This window comes from Neltuma alba, unplaced genomic scaffold (genome assembly GCF_004799145.2).
Source record: "Neltuma alba isolate B1F8T4 unplaced genomic scaffold, ASM479914v2 tig00000927_pilon, whole genome shotgun sequence".
Taxonomy (NCBI): Eukaryota; Viridiplantae; Streptophyta; class Magnoliopsida; order Fabales; family Fabaceae; genus Neltuma; species Neltuma alba.
This window is the reverse complement of record NW_021632260.1, coordinates 29,309-44,801: the sequence shown is the minus strand read 5'-3', so window position 1 is coordinate 44,801 and position 15,493 is coordinate 29,309. Positions and strand designations below refer to the sequence as shown.

Sequence of the window (15,493 nt, the reverse complement as noted above, 5' to 3'; positions counted from 1 at the left end):
TTACTTAGGATAATATATTTTTATTTAAAATAAATATTATAATAATATATTTTATGGGTAGTAATGAAATATTAAAATAACCATAAGAATATGATGATCCAAAATTTTAACTCTTCTCCAAAAGCTCCCAATTTGGAGGGGAGCTAAAATCGGGAGAGAGGAGAAGAGGGGACATTTTGACTTTCTTTCCCTTCAAAATTTTTAACCAAATGAGGAGAGAGGCTCATTTTTCCTCTCTTACAAAATGATTTAAATTTTTACTGAATTATAGAAATTGATGTTATAAATAAAATTTTTTTTAAAAAGTAAAAATTATAATTCGAAAATTGAAAGATCAAAGTTTATATTATAAGAAGTCCAAGAGAATCTGTGGCCTATTTCAGATTTCACAAAGCCTGGGGAACGAGCGTAATTATGAGAAACTTAGCTCGAATTGCCGGTACCTGCGTCTTGAGGCAAGGTTTTCGGCCGCAGGCTACTGAATTAGAGAACAAAGACATGAATGAAGGAGAGCAGCTATGCGAGGCCGCGAAGAACGGCGACTCCGACAAGGTGAGAGCTCTTATAAAATCCGCAGCCGATGTTACCTATTTCGATGCCGATGGTCTTTCTCCTCTGATGCACGCGGCTAAACTTGGCCACGCCGAGGTGCTGAAGATCCTCCTCTCTGCTGGCGCCCCCTGGAACGCTCTTTCTCCTTCAAGCCTCTCTGCTGGCGATTTCGCTATGCAGGAAGGCCACCAGGATGCCTTCGAGGTCCTCCTCAATGCTGGTACGGTCCTTCTCTGCTTGGTTTCCATTTGCCCTTGTCTGCCTGATCTCTTTTTCTTATCTCCCTATCGATACTAAGTATCAACGAATTCTTAACTATAATTTATTTTATTAAACTTAAAGGTCCACTAAAGAATAGCGACGGGCAACGGGGCTTTTATTAAACTTAAATTTATATGAGCAGCTTCGCACTGTAAGAAATCGTGATATTTGCTGGAATTAAATGATGTAAAAATCTCGACAGTCTGCTAAAAACTCAGGACTCAAAGAAAGTGTATCCACCCCATTCAAAATTAAATGTCGAGATTTAAATAAAAGGTAAACTGTTTTCGTGTTTATTGTCAGGTGTAATACCAATTCCTGCGGTCATCACACGAATGAGTTCCTTGGAATGCTTATGCCCTTTAGTCCCATATATCTTTACCTAGTTGACGTTTAGTTGTTTAAATTGTCCGCAACACACTTATGAAGTCGATGTCTGTTGGTTTATCTAAGGGTGTTTTTGTAGGCCTTTGACCGTAGGACTGGAAATATGAGTGAAGTGGGAATGTGTGAAAATGAAGAATTCGTGTCTAATCATGCATGATGTCTAAATAGATTGTCAAGTTTCAATACTGATCCTTTGGCTCCTTCCAATTTCAATCATACTCTGAGTATTTGTTGTCATTTTCATGTAGTTACTAAGTTCTACTTAATCAGGCATTCAAGCCGAGTTGATCCTGGGTACAATTGCAAGGAGAGAAAGTAAAAACGCCAATATTGATCAAGATTATTTGGAAGACAGGGTAAGTTTTAGCGAAGATAAGCTGATGGACTCTAATAGCAAGGCTGTCATGATGGCTTGGGAGAAGCCATTGATGGAGGCTCATGCTAAAGCGATTTGTTCAGGAGGTGGTCACATACTAAATATTGGATTCGGAATGGGTCTTGTGGATACAGCCATCCAGCAATATGCACCTGTGACACACACCATTGTCGAGGCCCATCCAGAGGTTTATGAACGCATGCTTCAAACAGGTTGGGGGCAAAAGGAAAACGTGAAGATAATTTTTGGTCGCTGGCAAGATGTTCTGACTCAGCTTGAAGCATACGATGGTAACTGCAATTTTTTATTTGCAATATCATGTCTTAGTAGCATAATTGCACAATTTTAGGTGATGAGATTGTCTTTATGTTTGATACTCAAAGATCAGTACAACTGATGTTTTGTGAGGGCTGTTATTTCTGAACATCATAATTGGTCATCAAATATTAACGAGGAGCATCAGTTTGGCTATTACGAATTGGGAAAGACATGAGCTCTTTATTGAACATCATAATTGTATATTTGTATCTATTTACTGATGAATCTTGTACTAATTTACCTGTTATTCGAAATATTTGATATGTTGGTTTATCTGTATTTTCTTCAGGCATTTTCTTTGACACCTATGGAGAATATTATGAAGACCTAAGAGAGTTCCATCAGCATCTTCCTGTGCTGTTGAAGCCTGGTGGAATCTACTCATTCTTCAATGGCCTCTGCGGAAGTAACGCCTTTTTCCATGTTGTTTACTGCCATCTGGTTTCTCTTGAACTCGAGAATTTGGGGTATTCCACACAATTAATTCCATTGCCTGTTAAGGATTGCTTGGGAGCAGAAGTTTGGGAAGGTGTGAAACAAAAATATTGGCAACTCGATACGTACTACCTTCCTGTCTGTCAGTCTTCGGTGGACTCTGAATGATGTTAATTCTATCTGTGTTTGCTGTTTTGAATGAAATTTTAATTAGAATAGGTTTGAAATTCTCGCGTCTCTACTGGGGCACTTAGTTTAGAATTAATACTGCCGCCGACGGAGAACAAACAACTACACTGTAGCACTGAAGGATTTTATTTCATTGGGCATTTTAATACGGGATATTATACATTATTAAGAGATAAAGTGTGGACTAATGTTATTTCATACCTTTATAAAAGATTAAAATATCATTTTAAATTTTTAATCAACTATTTTAATGAATTATTGGATGATTATCGAAACATTGTTGATAAGTAATTAAAAAGTACTGTATTTATTTTAATTTTATTATTTATAAAATATTAAAACTTTAATAATTTAAATTTATTATTTACAAATCTTACACATTTTACCAGTGAACTTCCAATACATCACTTTCAGTCTTAATCATTGTTTGTAGATTACAAATGAGATCTTATAACTAGAACAGGAGTAATATATAAATTTTTCAGAAACTTGCAACTTAACTAGTGTATTTAGCTAGTGTATTGTAATATTTTTTAGTAACTTCAAAGGTGGTATTTTTTAAATACGTAGCATATGACAAAAAAGTTCCTTAACCCTTTTAAAAGGTTATCCTGACAGAGGAACCATGAATTTTTTCGCATTGAAAGTGACAATTTCTGTTTAATGCAATAATACTTGCTGGGTGAAGATGGATGATTCAGAGACAAGCAATTGTGTACCTCTTCCTTCACTTTTTATCATCTCCTGAGGTTGCAATAACACTGATTTGAGCGCGGAGCAACCAATCCTGTCAGCTTTTCTCCTCCCGTCTTAAAATAATTGAGATCATATAAAATTTTACTGTATCTGCTTATTCATTTGAAGACATGTATGAAGGAACATGCATTCAGTCATCCTAAGTGTTTCCAGTCGGAAAAGGATGAAAAGGAAAGACGAGAATAGAGAACAGGAACAAAATATTGTATTGTTCTCGAAGTGGCTGGGATCATGCATTCTGACAGGAAAATATGTTTTTTATATTCAATCAAGATAGATTTTGACGATTTCATAGAAACATATTATGGCTGAGCGCTTTAAAAGCGTTGCCAACAATCAACATTATTCCCTCGTCATTAAAGCATGTTTCATAATCAGAATCGATGTTTTAGTCTCATGACCTACAAACTGCCCAAAAATCTGATCTGTCACAACTTACCGGAACGCGTGTAGTTATTTTGATAAAAAGAATAAAAGGACTATAGTCTTCTAACTTATCTTTGCTACCATTACTTAACAATCGTTGAGGTCTTTAGACCGGATAATATGCCGTTTAGATTCTTCCAATCAGTCAGTCTTTAAAATATTTTTTCCTACCAAGTGAAATATAGCAAGTGAATACCACAGGGCTGGGATGATGTTAAAAGCAATTTAGAAGTCATCATTCATATATACTACACATGACCTTGCAATTTTCTGGGTATTATTCTTTTTGTAATTTCCCAAGTCCAATTGCCTCCTGAAAAAGGTGAAAGAGAATACCTCTCAGCCAAAGCGCTCGACGAGGAGGTTTGAACAACAACAGAGGATTACAAGATTGATACTAAAAATAGCTTTTTTTATAAGATATTTTCACAGTTGAAGACGCAGGAACTCCAGAAATGATGATCATGTCCAGCCAAGAGCAATCGGAGAAACGACTTTATGTTTCCCATCTGACCATTCCAGATGACCAAAGGTGGTTGTGCCACTAGGCATCGAAGCCCAAGTATTGAATGTCACCGTAAAGCTCTTCTTCTCGTACATTTTGCTGAAACAAAGCGTCGTCGGTTCAACCTCAATCTTCACCGACGAAGACGGGGACGACACAGAAACCTTGTAAGTTCCTGGTTCTCCCACATTAGTCAGGATTCTCGTGTGTTGGACACTCATGGGTTTACCAGAGCCTGAAGCTGTTTTCATATTGACGGCAAAAGATGGGTAGTTCAAATCTTCCACCCTATACTTCTTTCTTGAGTCGCAGGTAAAGTCTTGTCCGGTGGCTTGCTTGATTTGACTTGAAGTATAGTCCAAGGCACATAAGAAGTTGAGGTAGTCATTGGTGGTAGCATCATACACCAGACCCGGATCAAGCGCAGCTGCGGGATCCACGTGTCCAGCTCCGAAATCAAATGGCGTCGCAGGTTTCCCAGTGGCAAAATCGAGTAAGGCCGCCCCATTTTTGTCGGTCGTGTAGGCCGTAGTCATGAGAGCAGATCGTATCGTCGCAGGACTCCAATCTGGGTGAGCTCCCTTCAGCATTGCGCCTAGCCCACTTACATGAGGACAAGACATGGATGTCCCAGAAATGATATTGAAGCTCACACGCCTCGTATCATAGTCCAGCTCAGACGGTCCAGCTGCGTGGGTCCACCCAGCTAGGATATTCTTTCCTGGTGCAATCAAATCTGGCTTCAGTATTCCTGGGGTCAAGGGATTTGGACCTCTGGAACTGAAAGCTGCAACCACCGGTGACGGTTGAACGTGTACCTTGGTGCCTCCGAAAGTAAGTGTAGCCCTCGGATTTCGGTCAGACAAAGCATATTTCTTTAATTCGTCGCCGGCTTTGTAACCCAAAGAAGCCGCGGGAGCGAGATATGCTTTTGCAAATATCTCTTCGCCGTCTTCCTTAGTGTTGATTAAAATCATCCCAAGCCCACCAGTTTTGTTCACCTGGAAGCCTGTATCCACACTATTAATGAATCCTTGCTCACATATCACGATCTTTCCCTTAACTTTCGAGGGAATTAAAGTGTGCTCGTCGCACAGAGCGGAAGGAGGGCTGCTTACATTACCCGCATAAACAAGGGGCAACGGATAACCAGGTAAGGGTTCGCCACTGTAAAGAGAAGCTCCGGTGTAATTCTTTCCGTTTCCGAGTCTGACATAGACCGGGAAGTCACGATCTATGGCTCCGGCGCCGACGTTGGTTATCCATGGCGCCATATTAGATAAGCTTTTCGGGTAGGGACCACCATTTCCTGCTGCAGCAGATACAAATATTCCATGAGCTGCGGCTTTGAATGATCCGATTGCGATAACGTCTTCATAATAATCAGTTGGATGATCGGCCCCGAGGGATATGGATATGATATTGACGCCGTCCTCGATGGCCTTCTCAATCGCAGCAAGAACGTCAGTCGTGAAGCAACCATATTCCCAACACGCCTTGTATATTGCTAGTCTAGCTTTTGTGGCCATCCCTCTTGCTTTCCCAAAAGCATAACCAAAGAGGCTAGCGTTTGCAACTATGGACCCACCTGCTGTAGAGGACGTGTGAGTTCCATGGCCTAGGGTATCCCTAGGTGATCTTGATTCTTCAGTTCCGTTGATGGTTCCTGCAGCTGCTTCACGCCCTTTTAAGAAATATCTTGCACCCACTAGTTTCCGGTTACAGCTTGATGCGTTGAAGTCTTTCTCTGTCTCACATTCGCCCTTCCATCTACTGGGTACTGGTCCAAGTCCGGCATCGTTGAAACTTTGTAGCTCAGGCCATACGCCAGTGTCGATTACTCCGATAATCACGTCGCTTTCTTTCTCAGTGGCAGGCAAGTAATTAGTGCTGCCTTTTTCTAATCCAAGAAACTGTGGTGTTCGAGTAGTGTGAAGCTTATATACAGTCTCAGGGATGGCAGATAACACTCCTGGTTGCTTTGCAAGCAACTCTGCTTCTTCATTGGTTAGCCTCGTGGAGAAGCCTTGGATTGCATGTTTGTAGGCATAGAGCATCTCTGCAGAGTCCGATATTGATCTTAGTGATGAAGCATACCACTGGAGCTGATCGTTGAAACTAGATGGCATAGTGGATGGGTCCATTTGAATAATGTACGTGGTCTTAGATGGCTGCGTTTTCTTGTCTGCTACGGTGGATTTACTAGAGAAAATTAGCAGCAGAACAATCTGAAGAAACTTGACGATCAACATCTTCTTCATTGTTTCCTCAGCGTCCTCAGCTCACTGGAGAGTTCGAATTTCAGTTAACTGAATATTTGGTTTCTTTGTTGTTTGCTTGTAAAGTGCTGGGCCAGTTAACTGGTATTTATGGTAGAATTGGGACTGCGTAATCTGCTAATTTAGGAAAGGATTATTCTGCTGGTAAGTTAGTTTCAAATCCCCGTTTGAGCTTGGAGGGTTTCTTGTGCAAGTTGCCTCAGGAACTGAAATGATATTACAGCCCCAAAAGAAAAAAGATGGCGAGTAATACGAGACAAAAACTTTCAATGTGATGAAGAAAAAGGAAAGAGTTAAATAATTGTGCGACTTGGGGCATCAAGAAATGGTAATCTGCATCCTCTTTTTTACCTCTATCGGAAAGATCCCTGGTCCGTCAGGTTTCAAACTATTCTTAAGCGGGTTACAATCTATACATCATGTACCAGCCATATATGGATTCTGCATTCGTCACTATGAGGAGGACGCCACATATGATCTGTTCTGCAATATATACAATCCGTACGTAGATCAGAAAGATAGTGGATTCATGACGCGAAGCCTGAAGGGACAAGTGGAAAATGAAATTCCGCATGCACTCAATAAGCTTTTTCATGCCATGTGTTAGTTCACAACGCGTACTTATGCCATATTTTCCTTTCAACTTTGCATGAAAAAGGTTGAGAGGTGCCGTGCATTCAAGGGGGGGAAAAACCAAAAGGGAAGCTGTTTTCTCTGAAGTTCTTATGCATTTAGGACTGAGGAAAAAAAATAGAATTTTCACTTGGAAATTCAGAAATAGCCAGGATTTGATTATAGTGGAAGATCCACTCAGTAAGCTTTCTGATGCAATAAGACATCTGAATATTGTACACTACAGAAAGTGCATGATATTTACGCGTATCTATCTATAACCGGAAAGGTAGGAGGAAAATGGAGTTTGCTTGGACCTTGCGGATTATAGTTTTAGCAGAAGCAGATGGAGATAAGTTTCAACTTTCAAGTAGGATAAAGGTTTGCTGATTGAGAGAATGATTAGATCATTAGGAACATTTAATTAAGTGGAAATTTTTATAACTTGTAAACTATGTTCTTTCTGTTTTAATGATGCAACTAGCTGGAGTGGTGGACGTACCATTCCTTAATGCTAGCCGCATAGGTTAAGCACCCTACCTTTTCTGATTCTCAGTGTTTTTGTTTGCTGGAAAGTAGTGAAATAATTTGATATGTTAACTTCCCCAGAACCCCAGCAGGATTAATTAGTAAAATGATGCCATCCATCAAACCAAATTATTGCAAGACTATACTTCATAGACTTACCACCCGTATGTGGAAAGCAGCGTTTGTAAAGTAAGAGGACGCTAATTGATGAAAGCTATACGACAAAAAAAAGTAGGGCTGTTCTTGAGTTTATTGTAAATTTGACGTTACTGCTATAAATGACACTGTTGAGACCTTAAATTATTCAATAAAGGAAGTATATCAGCTAGGATGCCGATTTTGGTAGACATCAGGTTAATTGGTGCCATGCCAAAACCTATGATTGATTGGCAGGATCCATCCATTACTACTGATGTCTTTAATTTCTTTCTACGATGCAGTACGTTGTCGTATCAGTTTCCACCAATAGCAAAGAGAAAATGTGAGAATCAGCAGTCAGGAAATGGAAAGAAAAGGGTCTTGAATGATTCGTGGCCAGTGGAACAAAATAATTGTATAGAAGCATCTTATAGAATCCCTTCCTGAGTTGAATGATATATCAGGTTCTGGCAGGTTTTGCCTCTGAATAGAATTGACATCCCATAGAGATTCATTGCCTGGATCATGATCATTATTATATTCAATCCTTTTTTTTTTGGCCGGGATACGAATCATTATGTTTCAACTGATCAGCACAAAGATGCACTTGCACACGAATGTTAGGAGGTGTGCCCTTTGTGTAATTTTTAATGTCATTCTTACGATCGAAGTACTTCACTATTTCGATGCTAGCTCATCACATTATAAGCCGGGTGTTTGCAATTTATTCACTTCCTTTTCTAAATTTTGAAAAAATTTAAACAAAGCGATTAATGTTGAAGCAAATAATCATATTATTTAAGGGATAAGAATCACTCTGCTTTCCACCAGCTTTATAAATCCGCATGCTAAGGAATTAAAATTAAGGGATAAAAATTACAAACTTAATAAATTCACATAATGAGCACTTATTATTTCCAATTACAAACCGGTTAAATCCATAATATGTAAAGTGAAAATAACAAGTTCTGGATTAAAATACTCAAAAAATATTTTTAGTTAACTAAAAAATATAAATTTATCAAAATAATTTGGTGAATTTTGGTAATTAAAAATTTATAATGAGAAATTTATCTCCAATTTTCTCTTGTGCTAAAAATAAATTAAAAGTATTTTTAATCTATAATGAGCTATATTATTTATAATTCATAAAAATTATTTTAATTTATAATTAGATATATATTGATTAAAAAGCATTTATAATTTATAATTTTTTTAGTTATACTCTTTGTTAATTAAAAATACTTTTTTAAATTTAAAAATAATTTTTGGTTAATTAAAAAGTATTTATAATTTAATGTTAAGAATGATATTATTTTCAGAATTAATTTGAAAATAAAAAATCCTAACTGTGAAAGAACAAGTCTTAAATTCATAATCCCAAAAACGTTTTTAATGCCAAAAATAACATTATTTTGACACAAGTCCTAAAAATACAAGTCATGATTGTGAAATCACAAATTAGGAGTTCAGAATGCTTTTAAGTTTTTTTAACGTTAAAAATTACTTCTTTTTATAAATGGGGGTATTTAGGTCTTTTTTTTAATATTTCATAATTCCTATTCGAGTCTAACTTCTAACGGAAATTATATAAATTTAAGATCCCAAATTTTAATTTTGTATATTCTAGGATCTTCAATTTGACTTTTTCCTCTGAATTTAATCAATCATTCGATAATTAATAATAAATAATTAAAAATAAAAAGAATCCCAATACTTTTTTCTCGATTTCAGTCCGATTTACTTATATTTTTACATAAATTCAATCATGAAATGTTACGATTACAATATTTTTATTAAATACAATGGCTCTTTGCTTATTTTCAATGAAATCTTACCTTCGTTCAGTTCAATGGTTCATTGCGCAGCTAATTATATCTAGTTAACGATACGACTTATTATTAGATGGATTGTTAATTATCGGTTATCAGTTCTAGAGTTTTTGGCGTGAGTAATCGGTCCTAATTACTCCGTCCATTTTAAAGACAGATTTTGTATTTCCTCCATTAGTTAAATTACAAAACCTTGTCCGCCTTTTTTATATTTCCATGCTGAAGAAATCAAAAGTTTAAAAAAAAATCATGTTTATTTTCCCTAATCCAATAGTGGCCTTATCAAATTTCTCTGTTCAATATTTTTTCCCCTTCAAAATAGTAATTATTTTCTTAAAACAGAATCTTGATTACATAAATATAAAAAAGATATAGATGGATAGAAAATTAATGATAGGAGAGGAATTTTAAAAAAAATTTTAAATCCCAAAACTATAGTGGGGAACTTAAACTATAGATGGTATACATGGAATTTTCATAAAATTTCAAAATAAATAATTTATGATAAATATATGATCTTTTTAAATTTACTTGTTTAATATTTTTTCTTTAAAATGGTTCTTATTTTTTTTTTAGAAAAAAATATATTCTTGATTACGTAAACATAGAAAAAGGATATAGATGGATAATAAATAGTTTTTTTAAAATTTAAACAGATGATAGAAAATTGATAGGATTCCAAGTCTTTCAAGAATTAAATTCGATAACATCATATATATATATATATATATATAAAAGCAACCACATTAGAAGAAGGGATGCGGCTCCTCACTCCTCAGACATTCATGATCGTCTCGTGGCGCCAAGCAACAAGAGCGAACGGGGAGGGTTAAAGTTGTGGCAAGTACTGCTTTTATCCTCTTCGATTGAATTGCACTGATCAGATAAGCTAGCAGTAAGACTTTTGGTTTTTAATCAATGAAAAATTCAGTATCTTTTTTTAAATTATTTTGCTTGATTTTTGCTCTTATGGGAGAGTTGGAGAATTTTATTTGGTTATTCCCCTTTCACATAGGAAGTGGAGAACTAAACCATAAGTAAGAAAGGAAGGAGCTAATATTTTTTGAGTTTGATGTTTAATTATTACTGTTCTCCGTCAGTTTTTTTTCAAACAACCTCTTATTTTGAATTCTTCCTGCTTCCCAAAAGGCTATGGCCGATGATATTATTGTCGAAGTTTTTCGCGGATACGGGTTTAATGTTCTGCCGGTGAATTATTCTCTTTGTCCGGACGATGTACCTCATCCCAATGGTGATCCATACTTCACTCTGAAATTCATCAAAGATAAACGGTACTATGAAGTTCCTCGCCTGCACCTTAATAGTGCCAAGAGCAGTACTATTACCATCCCTATGCGCAGGATCTCAGCGAACTCAATCAAGCAAATAACAGACCAAATGTTGTCTGCTTTTGATATCCCAGAACCTGATCGCAACTTAATGGCAACCAACATTTTGAATGTCGCAGGGAACATGCTTCGTAATACGCACAAGAATGACAAGATTCTGAACATAGTTGTGTATATCGGGGTTTACATCTATTACCGTGACAATGATGATTATGATCAAGCTCTGGAGGCATCTATGGAGGAACATCAGCATACTAATGGGTCGGTGCCTGCCAGTGATCCGTCCATTGAGGGATTATGTATTGGAAAGAATAGCCCCGGAACAGCGTAGAGAGATTATTGGCACGCCTGCCCGTGATTCGTTTGCCGCATCGCAACAACGAATGTCCCTTGTACCATTAGTTTTAAGTATTTAAATTGTTGAATTGTAAATCGTCAAATTCGGAAATTTACAACTTAAATAAAGTAAGAATATTTTTGTGTTCTCATACAAAAAATTTTAATCAAGACGGTGCGGTGAAATTTTAAAATTTTTTGGGTTAACTAATATTAATTGGCTAGTGAGGAAGTTTATTAAAATTCTCCCTAAATTTTCCTTAAGTAATAATGTTTACCCAGTTTTGATTGTGGTTTAATTTTGTGGATTCTGTTTGAAGATTATCAAATGATACGACATTTTTCTAGAATGTAGCTATGCTTTAAATAATTTTTTTAAATGAATAACATGCATCAAGTAATTTTTGTTGAGATATATATAACACCATTATAAAAATCTCTAATAGACCTATGTAATTTGTCATTGTAATACCACTCTAATTCTTATTGCAAGTCACTTTAATTCATTTTCACATACTACGTCTGGTTTTAATTATAAGACCTCGTTTGTATTCAACAAATGATGTTTTATAATTAGGATTGGAAGTAGTATTAAGGAATGCATTAAATTAATAAGAATTTTCAAATATATTCTTATTAAAATTCTCTCTCTATTTACAAATCATTCTCACCTCCCTCTGCTTTTTTGCTCTCTTTTCAAAGAGAATTAAGAGTAAAATTGAAAAACAATCATTAAATACCTTACAAATAACTTGTATTTAGTACAAAAAAATAAAAATCTCCCGTCGGAGTGTTATTGTCGCTCATGAAAATTTTTGGTCATGGCATTCATTTCCTAGGATTTCATTGTGATTTTCCGTTGGAAATTTAATGTTACCACCATTTATATTTGACTATCCCACGCTAAAAATTAAATATAGGCCTTTCCTTTGACCGAAATTGTTAGAACAAAAAACTTCTCAAATTTTTCTTGTATTGCATAATTCAACACAAAAGTTGAAAGAATTCTCACAAATGCTTAATGTGAAAATTCTCATGTACAGTATAATTGATAGAATTCTTTTCAATCTTTTAATTTATGCCTGGGAATTAGGGGTAGATATAGGTTAGTTTAAGCTAAGCTTTTAGCTAAATTGATGTGAGCCTGCGACACGGATTTGGAATGAGGGTCTTTTTTAAGGCTTAAGTGTGTGCTTTTAAAAGATCAAAAGTTCGAACAAAGGTTTAAATCCCCACTAAAAGGAGTGTTCACATTTAATACCCAATAATATCTCGAATAAGATTATTTCAAATAAAAAGATACCTATATTTAAGGGGGAAAAAAAGATTGAAAGCTTTTTTTTAAAATCTATTTAAAATGCCTTTGAATAGGCTTCAAAAGCCCATGTCTACTTTCAAACCCACTTTTTAAAATTACTTGTCACCCTCAAGCTCTTTGACCAAACATGTTGACCTTAACATTTATTTTTTTTTTTTGTGTTAGAGCTTATAAACTATAAACACAAAATATGGGAATCTCATGAATTTTCATAAAAAAAAGATAATTATATTGGATAATATAGGACAGTCTTTTCAAATTTCGGTTTAATATTTTTTTCCATGAAAATAGTACTTATTTTTAAAAAACAGAATTTTGATTACATAAATATAGAAAAAGACACAGATGGATAGAAAATTGATGATAGAAGAGGAATTTTAAAAAAAATTTAAATCCCAAAAATATCGCGGGGAATTTAAACTAGAGAGAGTGTACTAATAGAACAGTAGATTCTCACAAAATTTCAATAATAGCTAAAATATATATTTTATTCCTTAACCTTTTATAAAGTTTCAGTTTAATCTTTTAATTTTAAAAAATATATTAAAATCATTAGTATTAAACTATGATTTTTTTATAATAATTATGACTGTTTTAAAAATTAAATTTAATACGTTAGCGTTTGAAAGTGTTTTATCAGCATTCAAGATCTCAATATTATTATTTTTTATTAATGATTTTAATGTTAAAAAACTTAAAATATACCTTTTAAAAATAAAGGATTAAACTGAATCTTTGTTTAATGTTATTAAGAGAATACTTCAGCTATAAATCCAAAAAAGGATTGGGTGCGGATAGGGCTAGTCCCTCATAAAGTGACAAATTAAATTTTGAATATTTATTAAAACAAGTACTTATATTTAGTGTCTGACGGTATTTTGAATATAGCTGTAAAAAAAAATCACTCTACTTTCCCCTCATTTTAAAAGTGCAACTATCATATCAAACCTAATCTCAATTTCCTACGGTGTGATTTCGTTAGGACGGATGTGGCCATGCTAGAATCATAGTGAATACTTGGTCAAAATATTTCAACTCTCTGAGGGGCAAATGTAAATTAAAATTGAATAGGATAAGTTTTATTATTGCTATTGTTATAAACTCGGAGTAGCAAGTTTTGCCTTCAACGCGCAATGAAGCCGTCAAACTGAAAATTGAGGTAAAGATAGGCCTGCGGGTTGGGCTACGTCTTATAGATTTTCTCTTCCGGTTCGAAGTCGGCCCATTTAATGATTTTTTTTTTATGGCTAACGTGACGGTAATGCTTCTTTATTATTTATTATTTCAAAATTGAATTGAAACAGAAATATCCACCCAAAACCAACGGGTGATGAGATGGGATCTGGCAGAAAAAATTAGTCCCTCATAACATGGAGAATTAATGTTCGAATCCTTATTGAGAGAGGTGAATGCATTTAATGTCTGACAATGATTCAAATATGATTTGTCTCCAATAAGAGATACATATGCTTTAAAAAAAAAAAAGAAATACCCACCCAAAAGGACAGAACAAGGTAGATTAGAGATTGTCATTATTCATATCGCAACTTCTCACAAAATATTTTTAATAATTGAGAGCGGAGATAACATAATCCTGATGAAGAGAGGGAACAAGGAAAAACAAAGAGAATTCAAATATCACTGCGTAGTTAATGGAGGGGGTGAATCCTTTGTAGGGATTATATAATAACAAGATAGAAACAGAAACACGAATATAGAAGTTTTTTTTTTTTTTTAACTTTCCTATAAATCTATATGACACGGTTAGAAGTACATAGCCACGATGCAAAACGAGCAACATAAAACCTTTGTATCTAATCTATATAATACCACAATCACACAGATGAAAATAAAAGAACGTGTAAAAAGCTAAATGATGACCTCAACTATAGTGATTCTAATCTTCCCGTGTGCGTGATTAATCAGCGATTATAAGAAATTCAAATTCAAAAATTAATAATACGTATTAACAAAAGAGAATTGTAGAACAGCGAAACTTCAAATCATCAATATTATACAATAACAAAAAAGAAAAGAAAATCCAATCAAATAATACTCACAAAATAGTATGTTTTGAGTTTTACCTCTTCCCCTCTCACGCACAGATTTTATCATGTAATTTATTGAAACCTGTTTCAGACGATATCGGACAATCATGAATACATACCATATACGTCATGGCAGTAGGACCAATGCCATGCCGTCAGTTGTGTGTGGATAGAGTCATAGCCAGGGCTGCAAAAATAAACGAATATTCTTTGATAAACTTGAAATGTCGTGAAAGGGAAGGCTCTTAAAGTCCGTTATTCTATCCCTAATGCAATATTTCTGCAGAATAGTAGCTACTTGTATAGAGAGGGAGAAGGGTAATAATAAAGCCAAAGGAAAAATAGTCCCCAGATCTAAAGCGTAACAGAGTCGGAGGCTAATTGGACATGTGATGCGAGCTTTATGTGCTCATTCAAGGCCACACTTCTGTCCTGGCCCTTCTTTCTTCTTCTTTAATCGCTAAATAGACGGCGCCGTCTTAAGCAACAAGGTGATTCGAGGAACCCGGACATAACTGCGCACCGCGTGGGTTAGCTGAACTGAATTTTAGTTCAGCTCACTGAAAAGGAGGAATTCCCATTTGTTGGTCCAATTATTCGTCACCCGCCCACCAACTTGTGATCTGTTTAAATTTTACTTTTAGAGTTGCCGTAAACAAATGGACCATTAATTCAAGCCCTTTGTTTTACTACTAATTAGGATTAGGACGCCCTCACAACAATTCCATATGATATTCCCACACTTGGGTTAATTAGCCAAGCATTTGTAATGATGAATCGGACGTGGACATGCTTGTGGCTGTGGGGTCCATAAATGCCAACCCTCCTTCTAGGTGTTAGCTACGAAC

General features: G+C 35.4%; 2 protein-coding genes across 2 annotated transcripts; one reads left to right on the top strand and one right to left on the bottom strand.

The window, feature by feature from the left end:
* The first annotated feature begins 406 nt into the window (after positions 1 to 406).
* LOC114748630 (protein arginine N-methyltransferase 2-like) lies at positions 407 to 2,695 on the top strand. The gene is made up of 3 exons (XM_028937072.1): positions 407 to 772; positions 1,471 to 1,866; positions 2,184 to 2,695. The coding sequence occupies exons 1-3, from the start codon at positions 415 to 417 to the stop codon at positions 2,495 to 2,497; spliced, it is 1,068 nt and encodes a 355-aa protein (XP_028792905.1). The 5' UTR covers positions 407 to 414; the 3' UTR covers positions 2,498 to 2,695.
* A 1,467-nt stretch (positions 2,696 to 4,162) lies between these two features.
* LOC114748620 (subtilisin-like protease SBT1.7) lies at positions 4,163 to 6,457 on the bottom strand. Its single transcript, XM_028937059.1, has one exon. It carries the CDS (start codon positions 6,455 to 6,457, stop codon positions 4,163 to 4,165), a length of 2,295 nt encoding a protein of 764 aa, XP_028792892.1.
* Between the last annotated feature and the right edge of the window lie 9,036 nt (positions 6,458 to 15,493).

Bases quoted from the DNA above. Each gene is read 5' to 3' on its own strand.
- LOC114748630 (XM_028937072.1), top strand. From the start codon at position 415: ATGAGAAACTTAGCTCGAATTGCCGGTACCTGCGTCTTGAGGCAAGGT. The intron at 773-1,470 runs GTACGGTCCTTC...CTACTTAATCAG, and splicing joins CGAGGTCCTCCTCAATGCTG to GCATTCAAGCCGAGTTGATC. The intron at 1,867-2,183 runs GTAACTGCAATT...TATTTTCTTCAG, and splicing joins TCAGCTTGAAGCATACGATG to GCATTTTCTTTGACACCTAT.
- LOC114748620 (XM_028937059.1), bottom strand. From the start codon at position 6,457: ATGTTGATCGTCAAGTTTCTTCAGATTGTTCTGCTGCTAATTTTCTCT.